The sequence below is a fragment of the Eleutherodactylus coqui genome, chromosome 7 (genome assembly GCF_035609145.1).
Source record: "Eleutherodactylus coqui strain aEleCoq1 chromosome 7, aEleCoq1.hap1, whole genome shotgun sequence".
Lineage (NCBI taxonomy): Eukaryota > Metazoa > Chordata > Amphibia > Anura > Eleutherodactylidae > Eleutherodactylus > Eleutherodactylus coqui.
The window spans coordinates 84,248,560-84,269,559 of NC_089843.1; the positions used below are offsets into that span (position 1 = coordinate 84,248,560).

At 41.7% G+C, this 21,000-nt stretch overlaps 1 protein-coding gene across 1 annotated transcript in view; it reads right to left on the reverse strand.

Annotated features, from left to right (window-relative positions):
- EVC2 (EvC ciliary complex subunit 2) overlaps positions 1–21,000 on the reverse strand; it is a 127,608-nt gene that overhangs the window by 50,568 nt on the left and 56,040 nt on the right. The window contains exons 12-15 of the mRNA XM_066573293.1: positions 18,793–18,968; positions 15,285–15,444; positions 8,665–9,125; positions 7,260–7,464 (exon numbers count right to left, since the gene is read on the reverse strand). Of these exons, the coding sequence (XP_066429390.1) occupies positions 7,260–7,464; positions 8,665–9,125; positions 15,285–15,444; positions 18,793–18,968 (1,002 nt within the window). The remainder of the gene's footprint in view (positions 1–7,259; positions 7,465–8,664; positions 9,126–15,284; positions 15,445–18,792; positions 18,969–21,000) is intronic.

Consider the following 21,000-nt stretch of genomic DNA (forward strand, 5'->3'; position numbering starts at 1 on the left):
ATATTCGTCCTCCTCCTCCTCCTCCTGAAACCTCACGTAATCACCCCGAACGGCCAATTTTTCGGTAGGCCAAAAGGCTCATAACTTTTGTAAACAATATTTATATGTTTCTATTCTAATTAAAGCATTGAAACTTCCACCTGAACCAATTTTTTAACTGGGCTGCCTCCAGGCCTAGTTACAAACTAAGCCACAGTAAGCTCAGCGAGTAATGGGTTTCACCTGCCCTCTGGGTTGGGCATGGGCAATTTTTCTGGGGTACATTTGTACTGTTGGTACACCAATTTTTTGGGTCCTCGCCTACAATGTAATTCAAGTAATGTCTATGGGCTTCACCTGCACTCATGGTACACCAATGTGTCTGGGGTTGGCCTACACTCTTGCTACAGAAATGTCACCCGGGTCTGCCTGCCTATACTTCTCCCACAGTAATGCTACAGGGGTCTGCCTATACTTCTGCAACAGAAATGTAACTTAGGTCTGCCGATACTTCTGCTCCTGAAATGTTACCTTGGTTGGTGTATACTGTTACTACTGTAATGTTACTAATACTGGGCTTTGCCTATACTGCTGCTACTGAAATGTTACTGGGGTCTGTCTATACTGCTGCAAATGAAATATTACTGGGGTGTGTCTATAATGCTGCAAATGAAATGTTACTGGGGTCTGTCTATACTGTTACTACTGAAATGTTACTGGGCTCTGCCTACACTGCTGCTACTGAAATGTAACTGGGGTCTGTCTATACTACTGCAACTGAAATGTTTTTGGGGTCTGTCTATACTGTTACTACTGAGATGTTACTGGGGTCTGTCTATAATGCTGCACATGAAATGTTACTGGGGTCTGTTTATACTGTTACTACTGAAATGTTACTGGGCTCTGCCAACACTGCTGCTACTAAAATATTACTGCGGTTAGTCTATACTGCGGCAACTGAAATGTTACTGGGGTCTACCTAGACTTCTGCAATATAACTGTTAGTGGGGTCAGCTTATACCTTTGCTACAGGAATACTACTGGGGTCTGTGCATAGTATGGCTGCACTAAGTTTTCACATTGCGGTGTTCTATGTATCTGGCCCAAGAAAAAAAAAACAGTCTGACTGGGGCATGCAGTGTGGGCAGAAGCCCACCTGTATGTTATCTGACGTTAGCTCTGCTATCCGGGGCACTGCAATGGGATTTATTTATGTACCATCGGTGGGTTCCAGGGAGCCACCCATGCTGTGGGTCCACTCCACACAGACTTCCCATAGGGGAGTTGTACCTGCCTGTGTCTATTTATAAAAAAACCCAGTCTGACTGGGGCCTGCAGTGTGGGCCGAAGCCCACCTGTATTTTATCTGACGTTAGCTCTGCTGTCCGGGGCACTGCAATGGGATTTATAATGTACCGTCGGTGGCTTCCTGGGACCAACTCATGCTGTGGGTCCACTCCACAAAGACTTCCCATTGGGGAGTTGTACCTGCCTGTGACTATTAATTAAAAAAAACGAGTCTGACTGGGGCATGCAGTGTGGGCCGAAGCCCACCTGTATTTTATGTGACGTTAGCTCAGCTATCCGGGGCACTGCAATGGGATTTATTTATGTACCGTCGGTGGGTTCCAGGGAGCCACCCATGCTGTGGGTCCACTCCACACAAACTTCCCATAGGGGAGTTGTACCTGCCTGTATCTATTAATAAAAAAAAATCAGTCTGACTGGGGCATGCAGCGTTCGCCGAAGCCCACCTGTACTTTATCTGACGTTACCTCAGCTATCCGGGGGACTGCAATGGGATTTATTTATGTACCGTCAGTGGCTTCCTGGGACCCACCCATGCTGTGGGTCCACTCCACACAGACTTTCCATAGGGGAGTTGTAGCTGCCTGTGACTATGAATTAAAAAACCCCAGTCTGACTTGGGCATGCAGTGTGGGCCGAAGCCCACCTGTACTTTATGTTGATGATGATCGAACGTCAATTTCTCATCGATTCTCTACAGCATTGTGGGCTATTGCCCCACCCCTTTTAAAGAGGGTCACTACCTGGCCCTGCCAACCCTCTGCAGTGTGTGCCTCCGGTTCCTCCTCATGGCTGACGCACTTATAAATAGACATGAGGGTGGTGTGGCTGTGAGGCCAGCGTGTGGCATGAGGGCAGCTGAAGGCTGCGCAGGGACACTTTTGTGTGCGCTGCGGACGCAGGGTCGTGCGGGGGGTTGGGCAGCATGTAACCCAGGAGAAGATGCAGCGGTGTGACCCGCAGGCAGTGATTGTGCCTAGTTGGAGGTAGTGGGGTGCTTAGCTAAGGTGTGCCTTGCTAATGAGGGTTTGTCCGAAGTAAAAATTGTTAGGGGGGGGGGCTCCCTCTTGCCGCTATTGTGGCTTAATAGTGGGACCTGGGAACCTGAGATGCAGCCCAGAATGTTGCCCCTCGCCTGCCCTATCCATATCTGTGTTGTTTCCATAACTTTCTTAGGTTTTGAAGATTTGCACAAATGAAAACCTTAAAGAGCATCGGCGATATACAAAAATGCTCGAGTCGCCCATTGACTTCAATGGGGTTCGTTACTCGAAACGAACCCTCGAACATCGCGGAACGCTCGACTCGAGCACCCGAGCATTTTGGTGCTCGCTCATCTCTACTAATGACTCTTTATTTCCAATAAAAGATTGGGTATGTTTCAAAACACCCAATCTCACTATTCCCTACTTTGGAAGACCTCCATGCAATGGTTCACCAGCTCATCCAAGATGAGTAAGGTTCAGCCAGCTTATCTCTGTGTATGGCCAGCTTTCAGATAACATAGTAGTTACATGAATGTGACTTCACTTGGTGATATCACTTCCAGTCCTAATAGACTAATTCAGCCTGCATTTTGTCCTTCAGAGATATACATCGGGAGGATATCTGGATGTATACCTCCAAAGGATTCTTCTGACAGATGCGCTGTATAAGTATTTAGTAGCATCTATTACCCGTAGACTACCATTGAAAAATAAAAAAAACGAATGTTGTGCATCATACTTTTTTTATTGGATGGGATGCCTCTGTATGGAATAACACAGTATGCATGCAGTATAAAAAGATATACCTACATATACTGGCCTGATATGCCAAAAGGACACTTTTTTGGCCTCTGTTGGGTAAAGAGGAGGTTTCCCCACCAAGCACCTAGATCACCTGTAAACAATAATTACCTCTTTCATGCAATCGGATATGAATAAATGTCAAATGTGCGTGGGCTTATAATGAGACTGCTCTTTAAGGCGTGGGTGATGACTGTCTTTGACAGCTAACACCTAGCCACAGCAGTTGCAATCGCAGATAACTCCGATCGTGGCTATTAGTTCACTGGGCTGGCATGTATTTTTGCTATTAAGCCATGCCTGCGGCATGGCTTAATAGAATACATGCGCCAATATAATATACTGAAATACCAAAGTAATACAATAAATCGTACAAGTGATCAAATGATCAGTAGCTCAAGTCCCCTATGGCAGGGGTCCCCAACTCCAGTCCTCAGGGACCCCCAACAGGCCATGTTTTCAGTGTATCCTATGGTAAGAACACCTGTGGCAATGTCTGAGGCACAGACAATAATTGCATCACCTGTGTAACACTAAGGAAATCCTGAAAACATGACCTGTTGGCGGTCCCTGAGAACTGGAGTTGGGGAACACTGCCCTATGGTGATTAAAAAAAGTAAAAAGTTTAAATTATTGTTACCAAAAATAAAAAATATTTAAAAAGGCTATAAAAAAACCTTTCCTCATTTTTAACACAGAAAAATCAAAACAAAAAACAAAACATGTTTGGTATCACAGTGTCCGTAAGAGGTTGATCTTTGATTAGTGAATGTTACCAGAAAAAAATACACAATGTCAGAATTGCGCTTTTTGTCACCTCCGTTGCCAAAAAAAGTCATAAAAAGCAATCAAAAAGTCAAATGCACACCAAAATGATACCAATAACAACTGCAGCTTACCCTGCAAAGGAACACGCAACCTCATTAAAGGAAAAATAAGAAAGTTATGAGGGTCAGAGGATGGCGACAGAAGAATCTTTTTATAAAGGACATTTTATTTTTTTAAAGTAGTGCTATGAAAAACTATATAAATACCGTAATCATATTTACCCATAGAATAAAGTTAATGTCATTTTTAGTGCACCATGTACACCACAAAAATAAGCTTCCCCAAAAATGGTGAAATTGTGTTTTTTTTTCTCATTTCACCCCACTTCGTTTTTTTTTTTAATTTAAGTTCCTGAATATATTATAGAGTACATTAAGTGGTCCCATGAAAAAAATACAACTTGTCCCGCAAAATACAAGCCCTCATATGGCTTAATTTACAGAAAAAATAAAAAAGTTATAGTAACATAGTATGTTAGGCTGAAAAAAGACAAATGTCTATACAGTTCAGCCTGTTTTCACATCCCCAGAAGAAGGCAACTCCCTTCCCTCCCACAATGAGGCAGAAGCCAATTTACCCCTTTTTGGGGGGAAAAATGGAAGTCAGAATAATCTCTGTATAAACATTTGAGAAGTTCCTACCTCACTCAAAGACCAGCAATCGGAAGACACCCGGGTCATCAACTCTTCTGGTTATTTAATGCCTATATCCTGTAATATTGTTGCGCTCTAGAAAGACATCTAGTCCTCGAGTCCCGCATTAAACTCCTCTATGGATTTTGCCATCACCACTTCCTCAGGCAAATAGTTCCACAGTCTCACTGCTCTTACAGTAAAGAACCCCTTTCTATATTGGTGATGAAACCTGCATTCTTCTAGACGTAGCGGATGCCCTCTTGTTACCGTCGCAGTCCTGGGAATAAACAGATCCTGGGAGAGATCCTTGTATTGTCCCCTCATGTATTTATACATAGTTATTTGGTTCCCTCGTAGCCGTCTTTTTTCTAGGGTGAATAATCCCAATTTGGATAGCCTCTCTGGGTATTCCAGTCCTCCCATTCCGTTTATTAATTTAGTTGCCCTTCTTTGAACCCCCTCAAGCACTGTAACATCTTTCCTGAGCACCGGTGTCCAGAACTGTTGTTATGATTCTTTGAAAGCAGAAAGGAAAGAAAGAAAACATATTTTTGGTCTTGAAAGAGTTAATGTAGGATCCTTGGGTGCTCCACCACTAGGACTCTACCGATCACTAGAATAGGGATCCCATGCCCCTAGTTGCTTCTTACCTGCACATCTAGTGTGAGTTGGAGCAGTGATTGACGATGTGTACCGACACTTCATACAAACCTAAAACCCGATGTGTGTGACTGTTTCCAGAATAGGTTTGTATGAAGCAGCAGTGTGCATGCTCAATCACTACACCATAAAAATCCTCCTCACCACAGTTCAATTTCTATCAATTGCTCGTCTAATTAACGTATAGTAGCAATACAAAAGCCCTTGTGATTGCAGTCAATACTCCGGCAGATAGTAAAGTGTAATGAATGGATAATGAAACCTGACATGAAAGCAGCAGCGATGTCAATGAATCTTGATTCGTGAACAATATGCAACCAGGTGCCATTGATTTAGGTGTTCACAATCCAACATTCTTACAGAAACAGATCGGATGTGTCATTAGTAAATTAAATGCAGATGACATGTCAGCGGTCTACGAAGCGGGGATTGCAGATTACACTATGGATGCTGTCAGGCATTGCTGTGTACTATAATCCCATTCTTCATGGCTCTTAAATCTTTCAATAAAAAATGTACAATCTTTGGCCCGTGGGACCTGGATGAAGGGCAGAAAGACTAAAGTCAGGAATAACAGGTCCACAGGCTACATATCTGCTACCAGGATAGCAACTGTAATTTGTTTAGAAGGAAGAAAATCCAATTACAACAGAAAACCTCATGGGAAATGTTAATTAAATTTAAATATTTTGCTTCTGATTAAGAATAGAATATTGCATGTGTAACCATAGAAGGCATGTGAGGCATGACAAGAGCTTACAAAATAATGCCCTATGTATTACCTTATGCTTTCTCTATAGACACACATTGCAAACAATGTACTCAGTACTTCGGGCAACGTGGATAACTATGTACCATTTAAAGTGGTTGATAGAAGTGGCAGTCAAGAGGCAGACAATCCTTCATTGTAGTCAACCAGCGTTCAACAAACTGACACACAAGAAACTGATTTGGGTAATAAAGACACTTTTCTCCAGGGCTGGATCATAAAACATTTGCATTCCATTTCAAGAAATAGTTACATAAACCATCAACCACAATGAGGGAGTCAGCTGCCAAAAAATGATGACACTTCATTCTAATAAAATTGAAAAATTAAGAGATGTCAACCATTTCTTTCCATCATATTTGGCCTTAAAACCCCTGGATACCATAGACTGAGGCACTAAACCACTAGATACTAGAGATCGGGGCACTAAACCATTGGATTCCAGAGACTAGGGTACTAAACCAATGAATACTAGACATTTTGGACTTATGGATACCATAGACTATGGCACTAGACCATTGGATACCATAGACTGAGGCACTAAACCACTAGATACTAGAGATCGGGGCTCTAAACCATTGGTTGCCAGAGACTAGGGCACTAAACCAATGAATACTAGACATTTTGGACTTATGGATACCATAGACTATGGCACTAGACCATTGGATACCATAGATTGTGGCACTAAACCACTGGATACTAGAGAATGGGGCACTAAACCATTGGATAACAGAGACTGGTACATTAAACTACTGGAAAACTGAGACTGGGGCACTAAACCAATGGCTACCAGGGACCAGTGTACTAAACCAGTGGATAACAGACAATGTGGCTTTAAACTAAATATGGGGTTCTAAATATGGGGCAAATTTTATGGAAACTCCTGGTACATTAATGAAAGCAGACAATCACTGCCTTCTATGCAGGTACCAAGCACAGGATGTACTATTTGCACTGGAAGCAGGTAACATAAGTAGCCATGATGTTTTGTTCTTAACCATGCTGATGTCTTCTAAAAAGACCATCTACCAAACTTTATACAGTGGGAGTCTAATATACTCCAAGATGACTGATAGTACAGCTCTGTCAAGAAACAACGGAACTTCAGGGAAAGATAAAGGTATGGAGGGCGTTGACCCACGTCAATTAACTTGCATCTTCCAAAGGGAACATACAAAACTATGCTGCGGTGGTGCAAACAATCCCTCACAAAATCTGGTAGACCTATTCGAAGCAACCAATAAAAAAAATAAGAAAATGACAGAGAATGCGTGAACGCCACAAGCTACTCACTTTTTTCTCACTATCTTGAAGAGTTTGGTCCACTTTCTGCAGCTCTACGTTCCTCCAGTCACTCAGGTATTTCTGGAGGAGTACTCTGCCCTGAATTTTTGGGAGGGCTAAAGTTATATCCATCTGAGAAAAGCCAGAGTGGAACTCAAGTTTTGTCTTCTGCAAATCTTCCTCAGACACACAGAGATGCAACAGGAGAACCTTCCTGTAAATACAAAGCAACGTGCATGAAAACCAGACCATCTTGATGGAAAAACCATAGTGAGCAGGTTGCAGTTTTTCTTCTTTTCTTTATATTAACTTCTACCAAAAAACATTTATATATATAAATTTACATTTGTTCACCAGTTTACTGGACATTTTTTAGTTGCCTCTCCCCCCTCCCCCTGTTCTACTTGGTGACTCATCATGTGTGACTCCTCTCTCATATGAAGATTAAGAGATGGGGGAAGGTGTTGCACAGAATGCATCCAGCAGTAGAGTAAGCTAGAAAGAGTGTTCTTCTGCTGCTACTGGATGAAAGAGGAAAGGGGCACTAAAACTTTGAGGGACACAGAGGACACACTAATTTGTGGGTCACAAAGGGGGAATTATTAATGTATGGAGCCACAGGGGGTGGAACTAATAGCTTTTGTGCACTTGGAGGGGGAGAAGAGCTATTAGTTTTTTTTAGGGCCACAAAAGGGTATTATTACTTAGTGGGACCCCAGAAGGGTTATTATTGACTATCGTAATTGTGCCTCTTCACTGGTCCCACTAGAGAAGCACTAAGAGGAGTGGCAGAACCAGCAGACTAGAGAGAGCTAGCAGACATGAGTCATAGCTGGGAGACATCATCATGGTGGTCTGGGCCCAGATACAGAAGAAACACAAACATGAATGACACCAATCAAAGAGTAAGTCTTACGTGATCACTGAAGGTTATTGTACAGTAACCACTAGCGCTGCCTGGAACTGGTATTACTTGGGGACTATATTATTTAGAGCTGTAATAGAAGGGATCTGCTGTATCTGATCCCACTGTATTATAAAAGTAATGTTATAGATATACAATTCTGAGTTTTGCTATGGGGCCTCATGAATTCTCTGTATGCTCTTGGAAGGCTTCCTTTACTGATAGGAGTGTTATAGATTCCTGGCATGCAAGAAAGCAGCTCCCCATCACTACTTGATGACTACCGATGGATCTGTGGTGTAAGTGCAGGCCATATAAAAGTCTATACGACGCTAACGTTTACTACAAAAATCATATCAAGGAACTGATATTTATGTAATTTTCTAATTTACTCCCCAACGTGTCTCCTTAGCTTGACCTGCTCTTTAAAAATGGACATATTTCCCATGCAAAAATGGAAGTGAAAGCAACGTTATGAACTTGCAGAGCTGGAACTTAGGGTAAACCTACGTGAATAACAGCTGTTCCCAGTTTCTGAGATTCTTTTGCTCCTTAAGATTAACTTTGAATTCCTCATCGAGTTTCCGCATGGTACTCTCGAGAGATGCTCTTGACTCGGCCGATTTGTCGCTTTCCTCTTTCTCTAGTTGCTGGGCTTGGAGTGCCATCTCTCTCTTGTGCTCGTCTAGCACTTGTTGGAGAGGAAGTCTGGGTACATTGAGCTTTAACATTTCTTGTATAATTACAGCACTCTGGACGTGTCGGAGATCATCAACTGCCTTCTCGGTCAGGCTGTATTTAATCTCCTTTAATTCGTCTGTGGCGTCATTATCGAGCTTCTCATAGAGCTCTTCAAGCTCCCGGCAATGATTAGCAAACAGCCTTTTCCAACGTTCCAAATAAGACTGCATTTCCTTGGAGTACTTACAGATCTCCTGCACTCCACTCAGCTCCTTCTTCTGTTCCCTTAGCTACAGAGGAAAAAAAAAAGCAAATATGCCCCAGACGATCAGACCAAAAACAATAGATAAAAGGAACAATAAAGGCAGTACAATAAAATGCAACAAAAAGGAAAATTGAAGATTCTTGGAAGGCCGTGCCCAGGGCTACTGGCAGTGCAGTACCGGAGGTATGCTATTTCGCTGGGCTTCTCTATTTCGCTGGGCTTCTCTAATTGTTCCCTTGAGAGAAGCAGACACACACAAAAAGACTGTCTATTCACCCGATTGGCTATTTTTGGTTGATACAGTCTGTCTTTGTGGTACTTATGCCTTATTTAGTATTAAAGACTTGTCTGTTTTAGTAAATAACTGAATTTGCCATGAAATAAGTTTTGAACATCTTTTCTTAGAACTTTGTTTTGTTCCTCTATTATTCATCCTGCAAAAAGGGGTGTGTCCCTACAAGCACGGTCCAATCAGCGCTGACTGTGTAAGGATAAATCCCTATTGATAAGATGAATAGTACAACTCAGGAGTCAATTTATTAAATAACTTCCAGGAGAAATAAAGAGTCATCTACAAGTGTATTTTTCAATGTTTTTAGCCACGTTCCCCCTACACACACAAAAAAATACCCCAAGGCTTTGATTATATACTGCGCTACACATATCAATAGTACAGCAATGGAACATGCCTTTTTTAGTCAATATTTGAATTACCTATGAAATAACAATTCTAGAACATCTTTTCTTGTGTTGTTCCTTCATTATTCGTCCTGGAAAAGGGGTGTGTCCCTACAAGCACTGTCCAATCAGTGCTGACTGTGTAGGGACAAATCCCAATTCACAATATGAAAGGTACTACTCAGGTGTCAATTTATTTCCAGGAGGAATAACAGAGGAACAGCATCTAGAACTGTCTTTTTCAATGTTACCTGGTATTCCCTATACGCAAGCAAAATACATCAAAGTACACCAAGGCTTTGATTATATACTATGCTAGACATATTACTAGTGCAGCACAATAACAGTGGGAATAGTCTCTTCAGATAAGGCTTGCTGGAAGCTACCCTAATAATTCACATCTACTCCACTGTATTTATCATGCCATCGCTGTCTACAGTATTCGCCTTCTTTCATTATATTTATCCTCAAGTCACCTTTTGCCTTACTAATAGAATCTGAAAAACAGACAGAAAAAGGCAATTACAGGATCCTTTACAATTACGAGCCAGACCACAAAAACAATCTTCTGTCACCCAGTAAGAGATTTGCTCAGCAGCGTCTGTACAATGGATGCTATAAACATTACAAAACAATTAATCAGATGCTATTGGGGCTTAGAACTGCAGATATACACCGCAGATATACACCGCAGATATACGCCACATTCCCGTTCCAAAGAGAAAGATTAAGAGGGAAATGTAAAACTATTTTAATAAGTGAAATTTATAAAGGGGGAGAAGGGGGGGGGGGGACGTTCCCTGAGCCATCCACCATAAATGAGTCACTGTGCGCCTATAGTTATTCATTAATAGCACCAAACTGTTAAAATGCAAATGAGTGTTATTCCTCCTCAGAATGGATTCCCCAGAGCGGCTAACCGTAGCAAAACGTTGCATGCAAATTACAAAACTGCAATTTGTCTTCAGAGCCCATGAGAATATAAAAACGGAGAATTGAACAGTGAGTTATAGAACTGCCGAAGATGACAGCAGCAGGGCCGGTATGATACAAAGAGGGCAGCAAGCAAAGTACGGTCACTAAAACTCTGATGGACAAAGAAGATACACTTGATTTAAGGGCAACAGAATAGGCATTATTCATTTATGGGGCCACAGAGGGTGGAACTAAGAGTTTTTGTGCCCATGGAGGGGGAACTGTTAGTTTTTTTAGGGCCACGGAGGGGGTATACAGAACTGACGCTGCCACACGTAGCAGCAGCAGGGCCAGTTTTATACAAAAAGGGCAACAAGTAAAGTACAACCACCTACGGTAGATGTTGTCCCATCTGGTACAATGAGTTAGAATGATGGTAAAAAGTTCCAGATCCAAGCACGGAGGTAAATCTGTGGGCAAAACATATGAAGTCTTCTGTGCTAAGAGGATTTTAGAGATGGGTAAGGAGGCGCTGTGAAAATGGCAACCTAGGTTACCAGAACCGCCCAAACTTGCCTGGCTCCTCAAATGGAGAACCATCCTGAAAAGGGCAACCCTATCGTGGGAAAGAAACCAAAAACCTGTCAGAGTTGCATTAATTAGCAACACCGAGCACTAAACCATGTAAACCTTTGGGAACAAAGTACGAAACTAAATTTAACTGGACTAATGAACAGTAGACCACTGAACACTAAATCACTGAACAAACCAGCACTGGATGCATAATCGGCAACCCTTGTACCAAGGGGCCAGTTTAAATTGTTTACTTGATAGCTTGACTCGGCTGAAAGACAACCCAGCAAGCCTAATAGCATTGGCACCAGAGGGAGATGTTACGCCCTCATGTGTAGAGTAAAACGATAATGTGTATGCACTGCCCGACACATCACATGGTCCAGGACCCACGTGCTGACATAACTTCAGAACCATCACCCTAACCTGGAAGTCACGGCATTGACAGATTTCCATTTTTAGACACGTTTTCTCATAATTTCAGTCAACATAATGAAGCCATACCATTATATAGTGCCATGTGTAGGGTCCACCGTATAGCACCATATAGCATCCAAATAATATGCCGTATCCAAATAGTGTTCCTTTAAAGAGGAGCTGACAGCTGTCTCGAGACATGTCTTTTTTAGTATATACTTGCATTCCACAGGAAAAAAAATTCTGGAACACCATAGAACCTTAGAAATTACAGGGGAACTGTTCCTCCGTAATTCCTCCTGGAAATGTATGAAAAAACTGATAGTTTAAAAGGCTTACATATTCCACACTGTCCACTCCAAGCTGATAGTGCCAGACGGCGTAGAGACACAGCCTATCACAAGAGGAATGGTAACATACGACTTTTCTAGCAAGAATAAGAGAAGAACGATACAACACAGACGTCTAAGAAAAGATGTCCCAGAATTGTTATTTCATGGGGAATAAAAGCATTTTATTAAACGGACATGTCAGGAGAACCATCAGATTCTCTTTAAAAGAGCTGTCCTATAAATATATAGCAGTCAGATAGATGGATATAGAAGATAACTAAGACCCCCAATGATTCTGAGAACAGGGGTCCTAAAGGTCACTGTATGAACAGAAGCAATTAAGATTGCCAATTTGGAGTGTGTAGCAATCTCTGGCACTTCTACTGAAATGAATGGAGCAGTAGCATGCATGCACACCAACACTCCATTCATACAGGGAACGTTGGGACCCCTGTTCTCAGTGATAAGTGGGGGCTCCAGCAGTGAGACCTCACCAGTCAGAAAGTTATCATCGGCTATCTTGTAAATAGGGGATAACTTTCTATTTTGTCTAGAAATGAGCGAACCTACTCTGTTCGGCTGTTTTTGAACTCGAGCACCGCTTTTTCCGAGTAACTCACTACTCGGATGAAAAGATTTGGGGGGCGCCGGGGGGCGGAGGGGGGGGGGGGTGGCGTCGTGGAGCGGAGGGTAGCAATGGGGAACAGGGGGGAGCTCTCTCTCTCCCCCCCCCCACTTCCCTCTGCAACCCCCCGCTCACCCCCGGCGCTCCCCGAATCTTTTCGTCCGAGTAGTGAGTTACTCGGAAAAAGCGGTGCTCGAGTGCAAAAACACCCGAACCGAGTAGATTCGCTCATCTCTAATCTTGTCCAAGCCCCTTCAAAGAGTCCAAATAATACCAACAGGAGGTAGGTCACACATAATGCCACTATGCACCACTAAATTATACTGTATGGTTTTAGCTTGCTCCTAGGACTTCAGGAGTTGCGCACTTTGCCACTCCTCCCTCCCACTGTGGAGACATAATTTCATCACTAAGACTTTATAAGGATTACATATTTTTGGTAGATCAAGAAATATAGCAGACAGAACAATGCAGTATTAAATTTACACCAAATAATGTACCTGACCGTGAGCAAGTCTATGATCCCCATGGACCAATTTAGTACATTCTGTGCGGGCAGTGGGCACTCCAGAGAGAACATGTCTCTGTGCCATTTCTGTTTCAGGAAATACTGTACTTACATTCCCAGTGATCTAACAACTCTGAAGTATCTTTTCTCATTACTTTATCACTCTTACTGGAAATATATGACTAAATGGACAACTGGGTGTTGCCATTCCCTTTGTCAAAGGGGTGTGTCCCTACAAAGACTGACACTGTAAGCTCCAAATGAACATGAGATTGTGTAAGAATATACGCCCAGCTGTCAATGTATTCATAAGAGCAATAACAGAAAAAGGGTACAACACAGAATTTTAAGAGAAAAATGCTCCAAAACTGTTATATTATGGGTTCAATCACTACAAGTAAGACGCATTTTACCTTGATTGTGATAGTGTGGCGCCGAAAGTTATCTTATTTTAACCCATTAAAAAGCTATTGTTCTCTTATCTTAACATAGCAAAATCCATTGTAAAGTAATTCAAAGTGTAAATAACGATATCAGATGATATCAAGAGCGAACCAAAACAGTAATGCTGCATTTAGACTGAACGATTACCGTTCAGATAATCGTACAAACGAGCGAAACTGAAGAATGAACTTCTCCTTAAGGGTTTCATATGGGAATGTGAAACCCTGGATGGTTAGGACAAGAAAACTGCACGATCCTCAGTGAGAATTGCGCGGTCTAAACATGCTGCCCGAGCACGGATGCGCTAGTGATGACGTAATCAACTAGGGAGTTTCTTGGCCCTTGTAAAAGTGGCATTACCCATCTGCAGCTTCAGCAATAATACTGCCATGAACACTACATGATCACTGCAGCTTCTTTTGGACCAGAGTTACTGGGATTAGGGCTCCTACTATGGACAGGGGGGGCACTTAAGTAGGTGAGTATTGCTTGGATTGTCTAAATGTCCCTGTAAGGGGTTCAAGTGACATGTATTATTTATATGCATGAATGTTACTGCTGTACTTTATTCGGAGAGAGGTCATATGACTGTGATTTGTACTTTAATTTTACTGCTTGGAACTAACAGGCGCCGAGCTGTCTGTGGATTGGCTCATGGACTAGAGATAAAGGGCAGGCTCTGGTGCAACTGAGCAGTTTCAGAGAGTGCAGAGAAGAGAGATTCTGTTAGTGAGAGCAGCAGCAGAGGTGTCCTGCAGATGACCTTGTGAGGTTCTGCAACCAGACTGGAACAGTTTTTTGCAGAGAGCCTTGTGAGATGTGAGCTGCCCCAACACTCCTGGAGAGCTGGATTTTCACTACACCAGAGAGAGAGCGTAACTCAGATTCTTGAGATGGTGCTCAACAACTATTGCAAGACGAATGCCAAAGGAAGATCTGCAGATCATCTAAGGAAATGTCAGCTGCAATTACTAACTGCAAACATTGATTTTTTTATGGAGAGAGACCCTCAGCAAGAGCACATAGACTAAACAGCTAGTATCTGGATATTCAAGTTTTGGTGGTGTGTAATCGTATGTACTATCACCCAGGCTCTTCACCGGCAAAATGAACTGTTTTCACCTCGTCACCGTACAGTCTCAGCAAAGGTACTGTGCTAATAATTTGTTTAGGGGACAGTGACTGCATATTTTGGTTAGCTGATTTAGTCATTTGGTCAACCGAAGTTTCTGCAAGACTGAGTTACTTCAAAGGAGACTATTTTCACGCAGCATCTGTGAAACTATTTACCCCTGGCCAGGGTAAACCAGTTATTGACTGTGATAATTCTATCTTGTGTGCATTATATTAAGGGTACCCAATTCATAGGGTACAGACCAAGTTATAGCACTAATTGAATATTAGTAAACTGTTTGCATTGTATCCAAATAATACTGTTGTAACTTATTGCCATATTATTCTTTATCGTACATTCAGTAAAGTATTGTTTGTTCATCTGTTCAACTGAACTGGTATAAAGCCTCTCCATCACCGGCAACATATTCTGCACCTGTTACATCCCCACAAACATTATTAGAAAGATCTACCACCAGCTCAACCTCTGAAGCACAAAATAAATACAGACCAGGCTATGACTGCTTAGAGTACTAGAACTTATAGTGAATATCCATGTACAATTAATTTAGTTATTACTTTCTGTGCAATCTGACGGTTTCGCTTGTTGTTCAATTTCTGGTACACTTTTCGCATTTCTTGTTTCAAAGAGTTTTCTAACTTCTGCTTTACTTTAAGAACTTCTGTCTGGGCCTTCTCCAATAACATCTGTACCTGAGAGTCGTTTATGTGTCCGGCCCTGAAAAACACATCAAGAAACAAGAATAACTGATGTGCAATGTACAGAAATGTAATAGACATAAGAGACCTGTCACACGAGAGGGCAGAAGGTAACGTCTGACAAAAAGGGAACGTACGCCAAGAATGTACTAGTGGATTTATGTTCTATGATTCTATGATACTGCATCCATAGGCATTCTGCTTGTAATCTGCAACAAGATAGCAGTACACTCACTAGATTGGCTCAGTGAATAAATACTGTACCGGAACCAAACCTATAACATAAATATAGTACCAGAACCAAACTCATTAAATAAATACAGCCATAGAACCAAGCTCATCATATAAGTACAGCAACAGAACTAAGCAACTGTGTTGCGTGAGCAATGATAAGCTGACAGTGCTTCTTTGGAGCAATCACTAACATGACGTTAACATGCGTTAAGTGTCAAGTTAATGTTTGCTACCTCTGTTGCTCCACAAAGGAGCTGCGCAGCCGGGTGTTGGCTGTAATAAACAGCCGGCGCCTGCACTGTATGAAGGGAGATCACCCCGCAATCTCCCTTCATACATACCCCGACCCCACAGCATGTAACTGTACATTCTATAGCGGGAAGGGGTTAATAGTGATTAGGCAGTTCACGGCCATAAATCATATAGCTGGAGCTGAAGCAGACAAGAGGAAAAAGGAGGTTTTAGGCTCATTTTGTGTTGCACATTTAGAAATTATAACAGTCTTGGGAGATGGAAGTCAGGGAGAAAATATAGAGTGAGTCAATGGGGAGTTCAGTCGTAATGGAGACAGATAGATAGCGAGAAGCAAGGGGGAGGGGGAGAATAGCTGCAGCCATGCTGCTCTCTCCTCTGTCCTGCTGTAATTAGAGACCCATTATGTAAACTTTCAAGCAATCCTGTGTGCAACAGTTAATAAATCATCCCAATGCTGAGAGACATGGTTTGTTCTTCAAAACCTTCCAGCTCTACTTTCTACTGGACAGCAACACAGACAGAAGATTCAGAAAAGCAGCAGAGAATCTTCATAGGAATTTTATGAGTACTGAAGAAAACTTGAACACAGTGTTTCATGGTGGCCAATTTACTGTTAGTCGGAAGAAAAGGTTTTTCAAACTTTGTCAGTTCTCTCTATAGCTCCTCCTTAGCTCAGATGCTGCCTCCACAGAGCTTGTTTATCCATGTATAAAGTGTTAAACTGTGTATATGCAAGTTGTATATGCAATTTCTGCTGTTTAATATTATTGCAACAACCACATGCCTGAAAGTAAATGGTGTGCCTGTAGTTTACTCACAAACGTGTGTTAGTCTTATTTCGCTACCAAAAGCTTTTAATCCAGGCACTGGCATCATGATCACTTAATCTGATTAGTTGTCCAGATCCTGTTGTATAACTTCAACGGAGCACAAGATTACAAAGAACGTGCTGCACTCATTGCCACTGTGACACAGCTCCTCAGACACATCTTAGAAACCACTCAGAGTGCAGGCCTCTTCTAGCTTATCGTACATTGCAGTAATACATTGCTGTTCCAAATCCTTTAGAATAGGAGGCAGTCTTTTGTGCAGCTTTTTGCATTGGCTAATAAATAAGGGGGGAAAGTTTTCGACATACATAACTTTTCACTGTGATGTTGAAAATGGGACAATCCCTTAAAAAAATAAAAATAGTGCATAAAAAAGTGATTCAGAGGTGGTATTGTTGCTCCTTGTGTAGAATGTCAAGTAGGCATAAAGAGATTGCAGAAAATGCAATGCTCCTCTGGGAAATTTGGTATGCAAATGGAAATTGGACAAGGGACCTATAACGCTACCAATTGTTAGAGTTAGGTCAGATATTGACTTATAGGGAAGGATGAAGGATGTCCATGTGGTGTACTACAATTAATAAGACTGACTTTCTGCAGCACTTTTATTTTTGTGCTTTTTTTATTTTATCTTGCATCATTTTACATGTCTTCACTTTTTATTATGATGTATTCATAATTCATAATTCATTTATTATGCTTGATTTAATATTCACATGTTTTTCCTCATTATTCTATGACTGTCCCACTTTGACATGTATTATACATGTGTACTATTATATATTCTATATGATGGATTTTTTTTCTTCATATCACATGTTTTATATGCCAGTCTCTTTTTATGTTAGGTTACCGACTGCATGCACATACATTCAATACAAACTTCTGTGCCCATATATGTGTCATTTTATGCTCTGTGCACATACTCTGGTGTCCCTCAGTGCAATCGGATATCTAGGTATGACGTGTGTGCACTAGCTGTGATTCGACTGCTTACTTCCAGTGTCATGCAGGATGTGACGATTGTGACGCCCATGTATATGCTTCCTGGCATGTCACCATGTAAAGAGGAGCAGGTGAGTTTATCAATTAAAAAATTATTTGCACATGGACACTTTGTAGTTGGATTGGCTGTTATGTGTTTAAATAGCATTAATGGTGCCACACCCTGACAAAGGTAATACTGAAACGTGCGTTGGGTCAGACGTGATCCCCTCAGGCCACTCTCCACACATGGGTCTGTATTGATTTCTCTACACATGGGTCTGTATTGATTTCTCTACACATGGGTCAGTATTGATTTCTCTACACATGGGTCTGTATTGATTTCAGTGTATGTATTTGTTTGCATTACTGCACTTTATCTGAGACATTTCTTAGTATTATATACTGGCTGTGTGTTTTTTGACATGTTACTCCATATTAATGAGTAAGATGGTGTTCTATATTGCGGCAGCACTCATTTTAGATATATGTATGTTTAGGTATATTTTATAAAGGTTTGATATTTTTAGATTGGTGTGTCTGCATCTATTTGTAGGTTCTTTGCAGATTTTGGTGCCGATTTTGACTGTGGAATATTCTGCAGTGTCTTGCAAAATATTGTGTTACGTTACGTGTGAAAGCACCCTAATGTTCTGATGGACTTCCCTTAAACGCTCAAACAGCCCCAATTATCACTCACATGGGGATGCAGCTACCACTACCACAATGTAACCTGAAAAGTGACTGATTAATTAGAGACAATATTTTTAACACGGGGGGGGGGGGGGCGCTTCCATTGTGTCAAAAGGACCATTGGGGTTCAGGTGTGACTGCAACCTCTGCACCCCTAAAACCTAAGCCCTTGACTTCAATCCTTGCACTATGTTTAGCACAGATCATATAACACGCTGTGTATACAGTAGTATAGTGCTTTGTCTTCAGTTTCCTATACAGCAGTTCTACAGCACCATAGATGTACTGAATTCCCCTACCACCCCCTCTAGTCATCGTGATTTACACCTTCATGTATCCCTCCCGATACAATAGAGCACAGTTTTCTTTACCTTTCAGTCCTATTAATAAGGTGTGTAATTTGTGTAGCTGCAGAATTCATTAGGCATCGAGAGCGGCTGTCACCTAGCTGGAGGCTGTATAACAAGTTCTTACGTACTGCAAGCCTTTTATTCATGTGATACTTCTTGGTAGCGTGCAAGAAATCCAGAAGATCCTCCGTCTCTTCCTGAAAACACACACACAGAGTTATTCTGCAAATTCCAACAAACTTCTCCTTCAGTCTATTCAGATTCAAATTATTAGAAATGTTAACATGTAGAAATAAAGAGTTACAACCACTGTGAGCTTGGAGGTCAGTTCATAGAAATGGTAAGGAGCAGGAGCCTCAAGGGAGCCACATCTGCACTGTGCCAGATACGAAGTGTTTATAGTCATTGTACTGTTAAGTTAGATCACTTTAGCTTTATGAGTACGGTCATTACACTTGTGTGTTATCACTGCATTAACCCTTTCCAATCCAGTGTTGGACCTTGTCCGACATTGAGATTTCCCTACATAGCTCCCATGTTGAGCGAGGTCCGACAAAGCTCCAATGTAGCCAATAATATACATATGCAGAAGAGAGCTCCAACATTGGAGCTCTATTCTGCATAGTGTTAGAAACATATGGTATACATATTGTATGCAGGATGGCACTGAGAGATAGACAGACAGATAGATAGACAGACAGATGTGTTCAAAAAGTATCCAACCTTTATTCATAAAAAATATTTGTATTCCGATACAAAAATCTTACACTAATCTCCTTCAAAGTCATGCCCTTGGGCAGCCGCACACTTCTCCCAATGCTTCTGCCACTGTCGGAAGCAGTGCTGAAATGCCTCTTTTGAGATAGCGCCTAGCTGGTCCATGGCATTCTGCATGCTGTCTTCTCTGGACTGAAATCTGGTTACTTTCAGGGGCATTTTCAGCCTGGGGAAAACCCAGAAGTCACACGGAGTCATGGAGAAAGTAGGGAGCCTGACCCTTCATTGATGTGCGCCCATCTTTGAAGCAGTTGTACCACTCCATTATCTGTGTGGTGCCCATTGCTTCATCACCGAAGGCCTTTTGAATCTTGTGGATTGTTTTCCACTTGGGAATTGCCAAATTTTACAGAAAAATCAGTGCAGTACTGTTGTTCAAGATTTTCTGTTATTTTGTCAAAAAAGAAAATCAGACGGCGTTCACTTACACTTTCTCACTCATGAGCTGTCTGCTGGCAAATGACAGCTTCTGCAGGAAGAAAAAAATCCATGCATGCGCATTAGGGCCCCCTAAATACGTGCACCAAACCACACTGCCTTAGCTTCATTTGTTTACACAAAAAATAAAGGTTAGCTACTTTTTGAACATACCTCGAAGATAGGTATGTGTCTGTTGAGGAATTCCATCTACAACGCACTTTCCCATTCAAATAAATTAGAGCAGGAGAGTGTGCGGGTGGCAATTGAATTGGAAAGGGTTAAAGCGATCCTTCAGTCCAGGATTGGAGGGGGCATTTGTATTACATGCTATCAGTCTTCTGCACTGATGTCCCTCTGATCCACCAGCTCTGGGTTTTGATTCCGGTTGTTCACGATGGTCAACCCAATGTTCAGACTACCTAATCCCCACAATGCATTGGTAGTGTTAGACTACCTATGTACTATACCTGCTCCCTGAATGGCCAGTGCTGCTCATGTAACCCACCAGAGAGCAATGTACAGTGTGTATGAAATGGTTAGAAAATTGCGATGGCAATCTTGGATGGATAAAAACCAGGCTTGGAACTAACAGATCGAAGAGACAATTAACAACAGCAATTAATATGAACATCTCCCCACAAACATACACATTCCAGTCCCGGGACAGGATTTGGTTCTAGCACTGGAGGTTTGATTTAAGAGTCACTGTAACATAATCATACAAATATAAAGCACACAGTGATGTCATAGTACAGGGGTAATAAACATAGTGATGTCACAGGATAGGGATAAAATAAACAGTGATGTCATAATACAAGGATAATAAACACAACATCACTGTGCTTATCCGTATAATGTGACATCACTGTTTATTATCCCTGTATTATGACGTCACTGCATTTATTATATAGGTAATCTGAGATCACTGTGTTTATTACCCCTGTACTGAGACATTACTAGGTTTGTAATCTATTCGTTATGACATCATTGTGTTTATTATCTTTGTACTGTGACATCACTGTGCTTATTAAC